The 17,204-nt window shown below is 42.7% G+C and overlaps 1 protein-coding gene across 1 annotated transcript; it reads right to left on the bottom strand.

Annotated features, from left to right (window-relative positions):
* Positions 1-250: 250 nt before the first annotated feature.
* Positions 251-15,426, bottom strand: atox1 (antioxidant 1 copper chaperone). The gene is made up of 4 exons (XM_059650593.1): positions 15,341-15,426; positions 12,080-12,155; positions 7,842-7,999; positions 251-519 (listed from the first exon to the last, which is right to left on the bottom strand). The coding sequence occupies exons 1-3, from the start codon at positions 15,344-15,346 to the stop codon at positions 7,875-7,877; spliced, it is 207 nt and encodes a 68-aa protein (XP_059506576.1). The 5' UTR covers positions 15,347-15,426; the 3' UTR covers positions 251-519; positions 7,842-7,874.
* Positions 15,427-17,204: the final 1,778 nt, after the last annotated feature.

Genomic DNA, 17,204 nt, shown 5'->3' with positions numbered 1-17,204 from the left:
TTTCAAAAAAAAAATCAAATTATAGAAAATGTTAAATAAAACAAAAATACATAATTCATTCAGTATTTACGAAGAGTTTGACACTTAATCAGAAATTATGCCGAACAATAATTTGTTTGTTATTCAATCAGATGGCGAGACAGAAACAGCATTTTCACTTTTCCAGTTACACAACACTGAAAACCATGGTAACCTTAATACTATGTAGTTTAAAACTAATGCCAGGACAGAAAAGACTGAAAGCAACAACTTTGTGAGTTACCATGGCAGAGTTATTTATTGTATAAATGCATATAGGGAAAACAATTATAGCCACCCTTTAGGAAATTAGAAATGAAGTTTACAGAAATGTAGCAGCATAAACAACTTTTTCCTTATTCAATGCCTGGCTAATAATGATCAGAGCTAAAACTCTTCATTACGTTCACAAAAGATCCAGCCAATGTTGCTCCGTAATTTGGTTCCAATGATTTGACGGCGAAACTTGCTCTTCGAATTCATCCTTTGGGTTGGTGATTCCTGAAAGGGAATGAAATTTAATAGCTACAATAAAGTCAATTTAAACAGTGCAATTTAATACTACTATGAAATTGTATATGATCAGAAGCATCTTAATTCGAAGAGGGAACTGAAGAGCATTGTAGTCCTTCATCCAGGGTTTGCTACAGAAATTTCAGAGGCAAGCAGGTTCAGCCAATTACATCGATTATGCCCACTGTTTGTTTGTACCACTTTTTATTCTGGTATCTTGCTAACTGTAAGTATTCTACTAACTTTATGTTGTGAGTGACTTAATATCAGTAGGTTGAATGAAACTGCAGTTATGACATTGGGCAAGCATTTCAAGGTACAAGTTTAAATCTCATCCAGGAAAACTGCGAAACAGAATTCAAGCAGTTTGGTAATTTACAGACCGACACCAAGTACAAAAGTGAACATTTAAGGCGCAAGTTTATAGGTACACATCAGAAGAAAACCAAACTAATCTGCCCAAGTTGGGCCAACATTTCTGAAGTTCCACACCAAACGACTTAGTAAGTTATTCAGTTGTACACCTAATCCCAGTGACAGCAGCCTGTTGTTTTCTCAGTGCAATTAGAAACAAGTAATTAAAGTGGCTTACTTGGCATTGTGCATCCAAAGGATAAATGTAGAAAGTTTTCTTCACTCACAGGAATGTGGACATTACTGACTGGAGCAGCATTTATTGCTTGTCCCTAATTACCCTTAAGATGGTGAGGTGCCTTCCACGTGCAGTAGGTAGTTGCCCAATATCATCGGCGGGGGGGGGGGGGGGGGGGAATTGCAGATTCTGACACAACAAAAGTGAAGGAATAATGGTATATTGTTAAGTCAGGATGGTGAACTTGCAAGTGATGGCATTCCCATGTAACTGCTGCCCTTCTCTTTCTACACGGAAGTGATCATGGCTTTGGAATTTGATGGCTTGGAATCAGTATCATGCTCAAATGCTTAAGAATTACTAAGAACAGCTTTGTCACTTGACTAATCCAGTGTTTGTGACTTATAATGCTGCTTTACGGATGAAGAGTACTGGATAAGCAGAACTTGCCTTCAACTTAGTATTAGGAAGACTGTGAAGTTTCTTCGCTACATACACTATCTCCTACCACTAATGCCATTCCTCTCCCTGTTAGGAGCTGGAGGCTGAAACATATCATTTATAATATTAGTACTTGACCTAGAAGTGAGCCTCCAATCACATTCACTCAGTCCATCAAGACGGTATTTCCTTTATTCACTTAGGATGTGGGCATCGCTTGGCAGTGATTGCCCATCCATAGTCGACCTTGAGAAGGTGATTGTGGTGGTAAACTACCTTCTTGAACTAGTACAGTCCATTTAGTGCAGGAAAACCTAAAATGCCAATAAGAAAAGTCTCAAGATTTGATATATTTGCAAATTAGAATCGTCATAGCCATACAGCACGGAAACAGACCTTCAGTTCAACTCGTCCATGCTGACCTGAAATCCTAAACTAATCTAGTCCCACTTGCCAGCATTTGGCCCACATCCTCCTAGTCACGTAGTCATACAGATGTTCTTTGAGTGTTGTAATTGTACCAGCCTCCACCACTTCCCTGGTAGCTCATCCTATATATGCACCATCCTCTGCATGAGGAAGTTGCCCCTTAGGTACCTTTTAAAATTTTCCCCTCTCACCTTAAAACCTATGTCTCTAGTTTTGAACTCTGCTACCCTGGGGAAAAGACCTTGGCTCTCCACCTTATTCATGCCCTTCATGGTTTTATAATACCCTCGAGGAGCTACTTTTTAAAAACCTGCCTAATTTCTCTCCTCAGAACCTCATCCTTTCCTCTTTCTATGTCGTTCGTTTCAATGTGTACAATGACATCCTCCTGGTTCCTCTCCTCTTTGAGAATATTCTGCACCCTCTTCAAGATATCCTTGATCATGGCGCCAGGGAGGCAATACAGCATTCTGATGTTGTGTTGTTGGTCATAGAAATGTCTGTCAGTGCCTTTGACTAGTCAGTGCCCTATCACAATCGATTGCTTGAAACCTGACGTACCCCATCATTGCATTAGAACCAGACTCGGTATCAGAAACCTGGTTATTGGTGCTACATTCCCCCGAGAGTCCATCATCCCCAACATTTTCCAAAACAGGACAGTTGTTTGAGATGGGGACAGCCCCAGGACATTCCTGCGCTACCTCTCCTACCATTCCCAAAGGTAACCTATCCACCTTACTGTATCTGCGGTTTTTCTACCTTCCAGAAACTGCCATCCATCACACCCAACCCCAGCTCCTGTAAATTCCTCATTGCTTCTAACTCCCACTCCAACAAATCCATGTGATCCGATAGGATTCACAACCAAACACACTTTCTGCAGGCATAATCATCAATCTCATGGAAAGTCTCCCTAATCGCCTCCATCCGACAGGAAGAGCACATCACTCAATAAAGGCCATCTTTGCACCTTAATAAACTTTAGACCCAGGAAATAGCAGTCTTACTGCTCTAAAAACATTGCTGTGGGATAACCTAGTATCTATCTTCTATATTTTTAAAACTTAATCGAGACAAATCTCGATAAAACATAATAAATAAAAACACTATTGTAGATTTACAAAAGAAAGTAGTAAGGTTACACCTAAAATAAAACTTAGCTGCTCCCCTTTCAGAATCCTCTCCCCATCCCCCTTTTGTGATGAAGGGTCTAGGCCAAAAACATCAGCTTTTGTGCTCCTGAGATGCTGCTTGGCCTGCTGTGTTCACCCAGCCCCACACTTTGTTATCTTGGATTCTCCAGCATCTGCAGTTCCCATTATCTCTTAGCTGCGCCCCTGCTGTGAGCTCCTCTCACACGTTTCTCCAACGTCAGCTGTGAATTTCACTGCTTGTTTATTTTTCTTAGAATGAACTGAATGTCCAGAGATACTTGAAACTAAACAGCAGAGGCAGTCAGCTGTGCAGATTTACTCAGTGATAATGGGAACTGCAGATGCTGGAGAATCCAAGATAATAAAATGTGAGGCTGGATGAACACAACAGGTCCAGCAGCATCTCGGGAGCAGCGCCTGCTGTGTTCATCCAGCCTCACATTTTATTATCTGTGCAGATTTACTGTTTGTTTTTCACCTCCCACGTGGTCCCTGCTCGCTCACTTTTCTTCCTTTTTTGAAAAGTGCTGTTGTTTTGATCATTTTTCACAAAAGTTCTAAAACAATGCAACAGCTTATAAAACAGTAAATACTGCTCCAAAAATTTGAGGAAATCAGTTCCAACACTGAAAATACCTCAAAAAGCAGTAGCTGTTACAGCCACAATTTTTTTTCCATCACTTCTTACAAGGGAATTTACAGTTGATGGTGTTACTGTGTACCTGCTGCCCTTGTCTTTCCAAGTGATCATAGTTGGGGGGTTTAAAAGGGGCTGTTTAAGGAGCCTTGGTGAATTTCTGCAAGTGCATTTTGCAGATAATACACTTATTTGCTACTGAGTGTTGGTGATGGACAGACTCAATGTTTGAGGATGTAGCGCCAATCAAGTAGGGCTGTTCTGTCCTGGATGGTGTCAAGTTTCCGAGTGCTGTTGGAGCTGCACTTATACAGGCAAGTGGGAAGTATTACATTACATTCCTGACTTGTACCTTGTAGATAGTGGACAGGTTTAGAAAGAGTTGGAGAATTTCCTTAGTGCAAGATTCCTAGTATTTGATCTTCTCTTGTAACCATAGTACTTATGATTAGTCCAGTTGAGTTTCTGGTCAATGGTAAACTCCAGGATGTTGTCGGGTATTCTGTGATAGTGGCGCCATTGAATGTCAAGGGACAGCCGTTAGGTTTTCTCCTTTTGGAGCTGGTCATTCCTGGGCACTTGTATGGTACATGTGTTACTTATTAGTGCAATCCTGGATATTGTTCCGGTCTTGCTGCATTTGAGCATGGGCTACTTTACTGTCTGAGGAATTATTAATGGTACTGAACAGTGTACAGTCATCACCAAAAACATCCACTTCTGACTTTATGATGGAAGGAAGGTGATTGATGAAACAGCTGAAGATGGGTGGACCTGGATGCTACTGTGAGGAACTCCAATACAGATGCCTTGGAGCTGAGATGACTAATCTCCAACAACAATCATCTTCCTTCATGCTAGGCATGATTCAAAGCAGTAGAGGGTTTTCCCCCCGACTTCCATTGCCTCTAGTTTTAGAGGCTTCTTGATACCAAATTCACTGACCTATGTCTGATCTACAATACTTCAATTTTAAATTATTATCCTCATTTGTGTTGCTCGGTATTCTATCTCCTCTTACATTGAGGAATATTAACTCTTCAAAGCCTAATGCATCAATGTACATATAAGAATACTCACTGAAGAAACACAATTTAAAACACCACGCACCAGCAGCAATTATCAAAAGATTGCGTAAGTCCATTTAACCTTTCCAGGTTTGTTGGTCCAAAGTATCAGCTGTGGCAATCTGCCTATAATAGAATACCATGCCTGTTAACATATTTGATTTCATGAACTAGACACAAATCATTTTAAAGTATAATATTATTCAAGACAGTGCTGAATGCCACAGGCTCAGTTATCTTGGGACATGTAATGTGATCTGTGATTAAGTAGTCTGGGGACAAGCTGTTTAAGTTTGATGTATTGCATAATGTCAGGCAAGCAGTCACCCTCAGGATCTTTCAACAGAAGGGAAGCTTCCATTTGCTCACTCCTTCTAAGAGCCTAAGTTGAGAGATTGTTGCCCTGAACTTCATCCCTACAGTCAAATGAAATACACAGTATTCCAAGAAAGCAAAAAGTCCAGGGTATTACCAAATGTGATCGTTCACAGAAATTAATAAACTGAAAATTAGCCCTGTGGTAACAGCCTGCCCAAAACAATGATTTATCAGGGAGGTTAAGAAAAATCATATTTCCTACCTTACAATAGATATATTCAAATTTTCCCTTAAACCCTCCAGTCAATGACAATTAAATAACCTAATGACATCCATATTACAAGCATTAGTTTTAAAATTAAAAAGCAACTGATGTCTAAACTCTCTTTTCTTATTTTAAGAAAAGCTCTCTTGTTTGAATTAGGGGCAGTACAAAAATATCAACAGCCCTAGACAGGGAGAATAAAAAAGTTAAAAGTTAATCAGCTAATAGCCAATATACACAGACAAGACCAAGATTAGCCACTGCAACATGAAATAGCCTCCTAAACTTTATTAGCAAATAAGCTTAAACAGTACCACAGAGGGAAAAAATGCAGTCAAGCATTTGATTCATGGTCATCAACAGCAGGCTAATCTTTAAAACTTGACTTGGGGTAAACACCTGTAGATTGAGAGTGAACATTATCTAGAAAGATCGTGACGTACACCTTTGTTAGTGATTCTGATTACTGTGTTTCTTCTGTTGTATTTCTGCTCTGGAGTTAATTGCACAACTGATTGAGTCCCAAAAGCCAGAAATTCTCTCCTTTTTTTAAACCTCCTATCACTTACGAATTGAAAGTTCTCAGCACCAGTTCTCAGCAGCTGGATCAGGCTGATTTCATAGGTCTCTGTTCATACCTACAGCAGGTCCGATGAGACACACTGTAGCAACTCAGACATTGCCCCAGCTAACTCACTGCAGACAAGTTTCAGTTTGGTTAATGCAAAACAGAGACCGCCAAAGTCATCAGAATGCCTCATCGCCAGAACTTTCAAACAAGCGCCAAGATGCAGGTTTGCTGGTAGTGAGATAAGCCTTCCCTCTTGGATCCTTTCTATACATGCTCAGAATTTCTTGCACTCCAATTGCAGACTTCAAAACAATGATAATGTGCCCCTGCAAAGGAGGTTTGGAGAGGGATATGGCATTTTTTTTTCCAGGTTCGTCCAGACCTCTTCCAAGACAGTGAAGAAATCATGAAAGCTTGGGCTAGCCACTGCAGAGGCACAATGGGTAATGATCGCACAAGAAAATGAATTTTTTTAGGAAACTGTGCACAACCCTTCAGGCTGTATGCATGTAAAGAAATGTTCATTGTGAATATGAAAAGTATTGAGTTGTGGGACAGGGTAGAAGATGCTCTATGGAGAATACAATAATTTTATTGCACTTTGTAACATTTCAATTTGAAATGATTTGCCATGAGGCCATATGCCTGATACCTAAATATTGAGACAATTACAATTGCATTGAGGCACCAAAGACTGGAACATGCCCTTTTTTAAAAATCCATTTATTTATCATGGAATGTAGGAGTCATTAACAAGACCACCATATGCTCTCTTTCCCTAACTGCCATGATGGTGTCCTAGGCCACTTCAGAGGGCAGTTAAATGTCAACCACACTACTTTGGATCTGGAATCATATGAAGGCCAGACCAGGTAAAAATGAGACCTTTCCCTCCCAACACGAAATTATTGAATGATTTGACTTTTTAGAACAATCGACAATAATTTCACTTAGTTTATTGAGACAAGTTTTCAATTCCAGAGCTGCCACATTGAAATCTGAACCCATGTTCCTATAGTCCCATATACCTGTGCCTCTGGAATACTAGTCCAATGAGTTAGCACTACACTACTATTCCCTTATACACTGTCTCTGTATGAGGTGAGTTTTATTACCCTTTCTATACTTTTCAAGTCCATGACTTTTGGGAAAGTAAATGGGGTTTTTATTGTGCAGATACAGATGTGAGAGCCGTGCATTCTGATCATGCAGTCCGGATATTTTTTGGTCCTCCTTTATTCACCATTCTCCTTGCTCTCTGTGGAAGTTCTTGCCTCCACTTGATATATTTGTGATATGGCATGGCTAGGGTGGAAATGAATCATTGGAGGAGACTATATTGCTGGTGGGGTTTTAGTAGTCTCTCTGAAAACTGAGGAAAGCATGGGAGACTATCACAAAGATCTACTTAGCATAACAGGGATACAGAAAAGTAATAAAAGCCAGGAGAAACCATGGACAACTTGCTACAAGGACTGTAAATCTATGCGGAGTATTAACAGTGATAAATATGAGTGGAAAGTTCCTTGCCACAGTTTAGTTTAAGTTACCTGCAGAAAGAAAGCAGTGATTTGTTCCAGTAAATGATTCTTTTGCAGTAAAATCCTGGCCTGTCATTCTTTCAGCTGCTAAATGGAAATTTGAATTTGTTTTTGAAAGTTACTGGTCTCTACAGAGATCATGACAATAGCTTCGAAAGACACAAGATGTGAAAACAATGGTTTCAGAGTCCAGAGATGGCTGGATAAGAATCCCAAGTGTCAGGTAGAAACACGAACAGCGTTGCACGTATATTGAAGATTTCATTCAGTGGCACATGTACTGAGTTGTTACCTTTTTCATTTATACCAACTACCAATACATGTTCTACTTTTCTCCGATATATTGTACATCCTTTCCTGTCCTTTTCAGGCGTTCTGTCAGCACCTCCACACTGTGGTTAGACTCAATCAAAACCTTTTTGTTAGGAAGATCAATGTCAAACTGCACACCTGCAAAAAAAAATTGGGTTGATCAGAAGAGTTAAATCTTAGAATTCCAAAAGCAGAAATGAGCACTCTGACACTGATACGTACTAATCTTATTTGCTTAGTGGGCTAAAAGGATCAAATATGTCTGCATATCTTAGGAGAATATTTTGTATGTTTAGATATACGACTGAAAACTTCAATTGCTGGATTACTTTATACCTTCTAGAGCAGTGATAGGCGCTTCAGTAGAGGGGAAGGAGAAATTCCTGCTCCTTTGACTCTATTTCACATGCTCAGACGAGCCAAGTAGGGTTATTTCAATAATATCGCCCCGTTCTCCAACCTCTAGCAACCAAAAAGGACAAAAACAGCAAAATCATGAATACCATCATTCTCTTCAATCCCTTCAAGTTACACATTATTCATGAGTTACCACGACTTCTGAAATTCAAAGTAGGACCCTTTCACCTTCGCTGGCCAGTTAAGATTGGACATTACTTACAGCCTTATCAGCACTGGCCACATTCCTAGGCCAAATTAAAGAGTTCATACTCAAGGGCTTGCTAAGCACATAATAGATGATGGGTTGGTATTCAGTGCAGATTGGCAGATGAGGCCGATTCTATCAAAGACTCAAACACATACTGCCCATTTCCAACAGCAATTTTCTAAAATGTTTTAGCATCCCCTGGTAATGACATTATACATAGATCCCATCTCATGACTGAACTAGCTACGTCACCTAATCCAAACAGTCTTGGGACTCAAATAAAGCTAATTACATTTATCATTAGTTGCCTTCAGCAAAGTGCAAAGAAGGATTTTGGCTGATTTGAAAAAATGAAAACAACTAAGCACAAGATAAGCATAGCAACAAAAATGTTTTGCTATCAACGAGAAAACTATATGGGTTTCCTCTGGCTTGCTGGTAATTACATCTTCTGATGTGGCACTCAGCCATATCAGATCATAAACAACACAAGTTCAGTACCCTTATCTGAGCTGAGTAAATCTCTTAAGTTTACAAATCACTGCATTGGAGTGTTACCAAACAAAAGACTGACACTGAGCCAGAACAGGACAAATTCATTGACCAAAAGCTTCATCAAAGCAGCAAGTCTTGAATGAAGAGTTAGGGATAGAGTACTCAAGATGAAATAGGCTGATGAATAAAATCAAAGTTCACTTCCAAACATTTCCCAGAAACATTCTTCATTATGGGAGTCAAAGTCATCCATTCACAATTAACAATCACTAGTACTAGGGAAATGGATGTAGGGACAGCAAAGCTTTTCTCAAATAACAATTTCCTTCAATTAGTTATTATCAGCTGGAAACAAAGACCTACTTGTGAGTTTCTCTCAGGCAAGCCTCTTAGCCACAAGTACACATATTTACCCTTACAGTTCATTTTGTGTAATGTTTCGGTTAATGTTTTCATGTTAACTCTCCTTCCATATCAATGCAACCATGCCCTTTGTACCTCCAGTACAATCAGTGCTCCGGTTGGGCACTCCACTGATTTTTTCACCTTTTGAAATGTCAGCCTATTACCTTGCCCATGATGCCAGACAAAAGTTTAGCAAAGTTACACTGCTCTCGCCATGATAAAACATCATGTTTTAGATGCTGAGAGATTCTAGAAATTGCACTCTCAAGACAAAGTATTATGCATGAGTACAAATGAGTAGAAATTGAGAGTGTTCTAGAATGCCAAAAATTCAATGTTGAGCCATTACATTTATTCAAGATGGTGACTGGCAGATCTTTCGAAGTGAGAAAATCAAGAGTACAGGGCAAGGTGTGAAAGTGCAGCTGATGTAGAAAATCAGGCAGTCAACACATAGAACATAGAACATTACAGCACAGTACAGGCCCTTCGGCCCTCGATGTTGTGCCGACCTGTCATACCGATCTCAAGCCCATCTAACCTACACTATTCCATGTACGTCCATATGCTTGTCCAATGACGACTTAAATGTACCTAAAGTTGGCGAATCTACTACCGTTGCAAAGCGTTCCATTCCCTTACTACTCTGAGTAAAGAAACTACCTCTGACATCTGTCCTATATCTTTCACCCCTCAATTTAAAGCTGTGCCCCCTCATGCTCGCCGTCACCATCCTAGGAAAAAGGCTCTCCCCATCCACCCTATCTAACCTTCTGATTATTTTATACGTTTCAATTAAGTCACCTCTCAACCTTCTTCTCTCTAATGAAAACAACCTCAAGTCCCTCAGCCTTTCCTTGTAAAACCTTTCCTCCATACCAGGCAACATCCTAGTAAATCTCCTCTGCACCCTTTCCAAAGCTTCCACATCCTTCTTATAATGCGGTGACCAGAACTGTAAACAATACTCCAAGTGTGGCCGCACCAGAGTTTTGTACAGCTTCACCATAACCTCTTGGCTCCGGAACTCGATCCCTCTATTAATAAAAGCTAAAACACTGTATGCCTTCTTAACAGCCCTGTCAACCTGGGTGGCAACTTTCAAGGATCTGTGTACATGGGCACCGAGATCTCTCTGCTCATCTATACTGCTAAGAATCTTACCACTAGCCCTGTACTTTGCCTTCCGGTTACTCCTACCAAAGTGCAGCACCTCACACTTGTGTGCATTAAACTCCATTTTCCACCTCTCAGCCCAGCTCTGCAGCTTATCTATGTCTCTCTGCAACCTACAGCATCCTTCGTCACTATCCACAACTCCACCGACCTTACTGTCGTCTGCAAATTTACTAACCCATCCTTCCACACCCTCATCCAGGTCATTTATAAAAATGACAAACAGCAGGGGACCCAACACCGACCCTTGCTGTACACCACTAGTAACTGGTCTCCAGGATGAACATTTCCCATCAACTACCACCCTCTGTCTTCTTTCAGCAAGCCAATTTCCGATCCAAACTGCTGTATCTCCCACAATTCCATTCCTCCGCATTTTGTACACAGCCTACTGTGGGGAACCTTATCGAAAGCCTTGCTGAAATCCATATACACCACATCAACTGGTTTACTCTCATCTACCTGTTTGGTCACCTTCTCAAAGAACTCAATAAGGTTTGTGAGGCACGACCTTCCCTTCACAAAACCGTGCTGACTATCCCTAAGCAATTTATTCTTTTCTAGATTATTATAAATCCTATCCCTTATAACCTTTTCCAACACTTTACCAACAACTGAGGTAAGGTCTATAATTACCAGGGTTGTCTCTACTCCCCTTCTTGAACAGGGGAACCGCATTTGCTATCCTCCAGTCATCTGGCACTATTCCTGTAGACAATGACGAGTTAAAGATCAATGCCAAAGGCTCGACAATCTCCTCCCTATATTCCCAGAGGATCCGAGGATAAATCCCATCCGGCCCAGGGGACTTATCTATCTTCACCTTCTGAAGGATTTCTAATACCTTTTCCGTGTGAACCTCAGTCCTACCTAGTCTAGTAGCCTGTATTTCAGTATTCTCCTCGACAACATTGTCGTTTTCTAGAGTGAATACTGTTGAAAAATATTCATTTAGCGCTTCCCCTATCTCATCTGACTCCACACACAACTTACCACTACTATCCTTGATTGGGCCTAATCTTACTTTTGTCCCTTGATTAGGCCTAATCTTACTTTTGTAATATGCAGGAATTTCAAAGAGACTGGCCACAGAATTCATCCTGACTGTTCAGAGATCAGAATTCTGAAAATCTTATTTCTTTCAGCAATGAAGTTGATCTTGTAAATAATAGAAGGTAAATCCCAAAAGTTAAATTAAATTGCAAAACAGACCGCAAGTTTTCAGGCAGAAACTAGTAAAAGGCAAACTTAGGACTGGTAAAAAATAACCTCCATTCTTGTGTTGTAAGTTATCAATATACAGAACAGATGACTGGGCAGATCAGAAGCAAATACATCAATCTTTTCCAGACCTAATAGTTGCCATAATTGGAGAGACTTCAGGGACATACAAGGTAGGGAAATGAAAGTGGGTCAAATGACCACTTTCTGATGTTGCCCTGACACAATGAAATAACAGAGTTATCAGAATTATTTCTCACACTAAAATTAGCTCTGCAGTTCCCATTATCTCTGATACTATCTTGGAATCTCACCTCCTAATTTATTCAGCACTCTGGTCACAGCGTTAGAGCAGCCTTCACATGTCATGTCGACGAAGAACTCGTGTTTCTGCAAAAGATTCAATGATTTAAAAATACTCAATCAAAATTTTCGTCTTTATTTTTGAATCTAACCAAGGGTGTGCTCCTCACTGTCTCTGGATTTTCCTCTAGTCCTACTTCCTTCAGTAGATATGCTCACTTCACTAATTGTGACCTCTTGAATCACATCAGTTTTAATCATGACATACTTGGTGGCCAAGTCCTGGAATTTCTCAGTTTAACCACTGGGCCTCTTAACTGCTCTCCCTTCCTTAACACAGATCTTTAAACAAAACTTATTAGTCATTCACTAAAAATCACCTGGCATGTACTTCTGTGGCAAATCTTGGATTATAATGCTCTGTTAAAACATTTTACTAAAGGTTTGATAGAAATAAAAATTGCTGTTTTCAGAATCCCAATGATCCGTTATTAAAATTATCAAATTATGCATGTGATGGAGATATTTAAACAAAACGGACACTATATACGTTGTCTCACAAACTCAAAATAACAAGACTGAGGTGGATGAACAAAGAACCAGAGAATTATGGTATAAATGGAAGCCATTTATCACATGAAACATGTCCACGTTTTTGAACAGCCATGTAGTAAGTTGCTTTTCCCCCACTCTTTCCCCTTATCTCTGAAATTTTGTTCTCCTCCAAACACTCATAAAGGTCACTAAGAGAGTTACTACTAAACCATACTCATTATCTTTTCAGGCAGTGGACTCCAAATCCTAATCACTAACTGGCAAAAGAAATGGAGATAACTTTCTATGCAATCACTATAAATCAGTGTCACAACAAGCAGATATTCACCTGCACATCTGCCAATGTGGTATACTGCATCTGCTGTACCCGTTGTGGCCTCCTCTACATCGGGGAAACAAAGCGGAGGCTTGGGGGCCGCTTTGTAGAACACCTACGCTTGGTTTGCAATAAGCAATTGCACCTCCCAGTCGCGAACCATTTCAACTCCCCCTCCCATTCCTTAGACGACATGTCCATCCTGGGCCTCCTGCAGTGCCACAACGATGCCACCCGAAAGTTGCAGGAACAGCAACTCGTATTCCGCTTGGGAACCCTGCAGCCTAATGGTATCAATGTGGATTTCACAAGCTTCAAAATCTCCCCCACCCTACTCATCCCAAAGCCAGCACAGCTCGTGCCCGCCTGCCTAACCTGTTCCTCTCACCTATCCCCTCCTCCTACCTCAAGCCACACCCCCATTTCCTACCTACTAACCTCAACCTGTCCATCCTCCCCGGACTGACCTATCCCCTCCCTACCTCCCCACCTACACTCACCTCTACTGGCTCCATCCCTGCCTCTTTAACTTGTCTGTTTCCTCTCCACCAATCTTCTCCTCTACCCATTTTTGATCCGCCTCCCCCTCCTCCGCCTCCTTTCTGATGACGGATCTAGGCCCGAAATGTCAGCTTTTCTGCTCCTAAGATACTACTTGGCCTGCTGTGTTCATCCAGGTCTACCATTTGGTAGTGGTTCCTTTTCCTTCAAACAGACTCACCCAATCGACCTCTGATAGATCCTGCCTAATAGCTCCAAAACTGGCCCTGCTGCAGTTCAGCACCTTAACCTGCGGACCTGTTCTATCTTTTCCCATAAGTATGAGAGTTATGGTCAATGGACCTAAAGTGCTCTCTGATTGACACTTCAGTCACTTGCCTGACCTTGTTTTCTAAGAGGATTTCCTGTGTTGCACCCTCCCGAGTAGGGCCCTCTAAATATTCACTTAGGAAACTTTCTTGTTCACATCTGTCAAATTTCACCTCATCCAGGCTTTTTACCTTCTGGGTCAATACAGGAGAAAATAAAGTCTCCAATCGGTACTACTCTATTATTCCTACGTGCATCTGCAATCTCTCTACACATCTGCTCCTTTAGTATCCGCTGTCTATTTGGGGGTCTATAACAAGTCACAAAGTGAGCATCCCCTTCTTGTTTCTAAATTCAAACCATTTGGTATCATCTAATGACCCCCTTAAGAATATGTTCTCTAAGCTCTGTTGTTATGTCCTCCCGTATCAAACGGGCAACTCCCCCTCCTCACTTGTACTTCTATCACTCTGCAGCTTCTGTATCCTGGAACATTGAGCTGCCGATCCTGCCTTTCTCTTAGCCATGTTTCTGTTATGACTATAATATCCCAGTCCCCACAGCCAATCCATGCTCTGAGCTCATTTGCCTCATACAAAGGATCCCATGCCACTAAAGTGAACATTTGAATCCCCTGAGACTTCATCAGAACTGACCACCGTACCTACTGAATCAAAGATACCAAAAAAAACTGATCCTGGAAATTTTGAAAAAAAAAACAGAAGTTGCTGGAGAAACTCAGTAAGTCTAGTAGCATCTGGACATAGAAAGCAGAGTTAAACGTTCAAGTTCAGTAACTCTTCTACTAAACACCGAAGGTCTGAAGAAGGGTCATTGGACCCAAAAGTTAAACTTTGTTTGCACAGGTGCTGCTAGACCTGTTGAGTCTTTTCCAGCAACTTCTGTTCTTGAGCTTATCGACTGAATTGCGTAGAGAGAAACATTTTCAAATAGTGCCATGAGACCTTGCACATTCTTGCCAGAGGTGGGACTTTGATGTAACTCTTTGTCTGAAATCAGGAATGCCCATCCTCCAGTGCAGCGCTCCCTCAGTACTGCACCGAAGTACCGGCCCAGATTTTGCATTCAGTTTTTGGAGAGTAACTTACAACCCTGTGATTCACCTCTCCTACCCTCTCTGAGACAAAATCCAAACTGGTCTCAATGCATTCGACAGAAAATGTGTATCAAGTTCTCCCCCCACCCCTCCCCACAAAACCCCAGACCATTTGTTGTCATCAGCCTTGCAAAAAGGTTGTGCCCTAAAAAAAAATTAGCCTCGAAACATCTCTGGGAATGCAAACACTTTCTGCTGCGCCATTTCGCGGGAGCAGCTAGACCGGGGACTCGGCAAGGGTGTAATACGCCTCCTGTAGCCGAACAGCCAGCTGTACTCATAGCCCAGGCGGACGGGCGAGGGAAAGGCCCCAGCTCCGGGGGGGGAAGGATGGTCCAACCGCTAGGAAATACAAACAATCGCTCAGGCCGTACTGATCCAGAGCGCGGGTCCCCGTGACAAGCGCGGTGTTTGCGTGGACCCCACCCCGGGCTTCGAGCCCACACACCCCCACAACTTCCCCCTCCGCCTCACCGCCATGATGACTCCGGGGTCTCCGCCTCTCTGCTCCTGCTCCCAACCTCGTCCACAACCGGCTGTCACCTCGGCGCATGCGCAACTGCCCATTCACCGGCACAAATAGGGCCGCTAGGGGGCGACCGCGGGCCCACCCGCCTGACTCGCAACCCAGCGATCCGCCGCTAGGGGGAACCAGCGATCCGCCGCTAGGGGGAACCAGCGCCCCCACCCCAAAAAAAACCTGGCACGCACCCGAGCAGGCCAAGCAGCATCTCAGGAGCACAAAAGCTGACGTTTCGGGCCTAGACCCTTCATCAGAGAGGGGGATGGGGAGAGGGAACTGGAATAAATAGGGAGAGGGGGGAGGCGGACCGAAGATGGAGAGTAAAGAAGATAGGTGGAGAGAGTATAGGTGGGGAGGTAGGGAGGGGATAGGTCAGTCCAGGGAAGATGGACAGGTCAAGGAGGTGGGATGAGGTTAGTAGGTAGATGGGGGTGCGGCTTGTGGTGGGAGGAAGGGATGGGTGAGAGGAAGCACGGGTTGGGCTGGTTTTGGGATGCAGTGGGTTCTCTCACCCATCCCTTCCTCCCACCTAAAGCTGCACCTCCATCTCCTACCTACTAACCTCATCCCACCTCCTTGACCTGTCCATCTTCCCTGGACTGACCTATCCCCTCTCTACCTCCCCACCTATACTCTCTCCACCTATCTTCTTTTCTCTCCATCTTCGGTCCGCCTCCCCCTCTCTCCCTATTTATTCCAGAACCCTCTCCCCATCCCCCTTTTCTGATGAAGGGTCTAGGCACGAAACGTCAGCTTTTGTGCTCCTGAGATGCTGCTTGGCCTGCTGTGTTCATCCAGCTCCACACTTTGTTATCTTGGATTCTCCAGCATCTGCAGTTCCCATTATCTCTGATGCAACCGAGCGATCCGCCACTAGGGGGAACCCGTGGGCCCACCCGCTGTCTGGCAACCCAGTGATTCGCCGCTACGGGGAGCCCGCGGAGCCTTTGACGTCTCACAAACCGGCGACCTGACACTCCACCCCGACTTGCAACGCAGCCAGCCACCGCTAGGAGGAGCGCCCGGCCCCCCCCAATCCAAACACGCAACGCAGCGATCCCTCACTAGGCGGAGCCCGCGGGCTATACTTCAGACCCACAACTCAATTAGAGGCGAATGTCACCCCCAACCCCCAAACTTCCTGTGCTGCAGTGAAAAAAGTTCCAGCCTAACCTGGCTTATTCCTACAACTGAAACCTTCTATCCTTGGCAACATCCTGGTAAATCTTTTCTGAACCCTCCAGTTTAATAATGTCCTTCCTGTAACAGGGTGGCCACAATTGCACAAAGTATTCCAGACGAGTCCTCAGCAATGTCCTGCACAACCTCAACATACCATTCCCAACTCCTACACTCAATGGTCTGAGCCATGAAGGCAAGCACGCAAATGCCTTCCTAACCACCCTGTCTACCTGTGAAGCAAATTTCAAAGAATTATGTACCTGAACCCCTAAGTCTCTGCTGGACAACACAGCCCAAGGCTTTCCCATTAGTTTTGTAAGTCCCGCCCTTTTTGTTTTAACAAAATGCAATACCTCACATTTATCTAAGATAAACTCCATCTGCCATTCCTCAGCCCATTGACCCAATTGATCAAGACCTCTTTGCAATCTTAGATAACCTTCACTGAGAATCAATGGGTTGTAGTGGATACCTGGGGGACAGCTCATCCACAGAAATGAAAACACTGAAGTCAAGTGAGGGAAGGAAAGAGTCAGATGCAGGTGGAGGTGTGAGAAAGATGGCAATTGGAAGCAAGACATTTTTTTCAAATTCCAGGCAATAGCAGGAAGATACTATTAATGTACCAGAGAA

Source organism: Stegostoma tigrinum, chromosome 13 (assembly GCF_030684315.1).
Source record: "Stegostoma tigrinum isolate sSteTig4 chromosome 13, sSteTig4.hap1, whole genome shotgun sequence".
Lineage (NCBI taxonomy): Eukaryota > Metazoa > Chordata > Chondrichthyes > Orectolobiformes > Stegostomatidae > Stegostoma > Stegostoma tigrinum.
The sequence above is the reverse complement of the archived record's forward strand: the minus strand, read 5'-3'. Positions and strand labels throughout refer to the sequence as shown.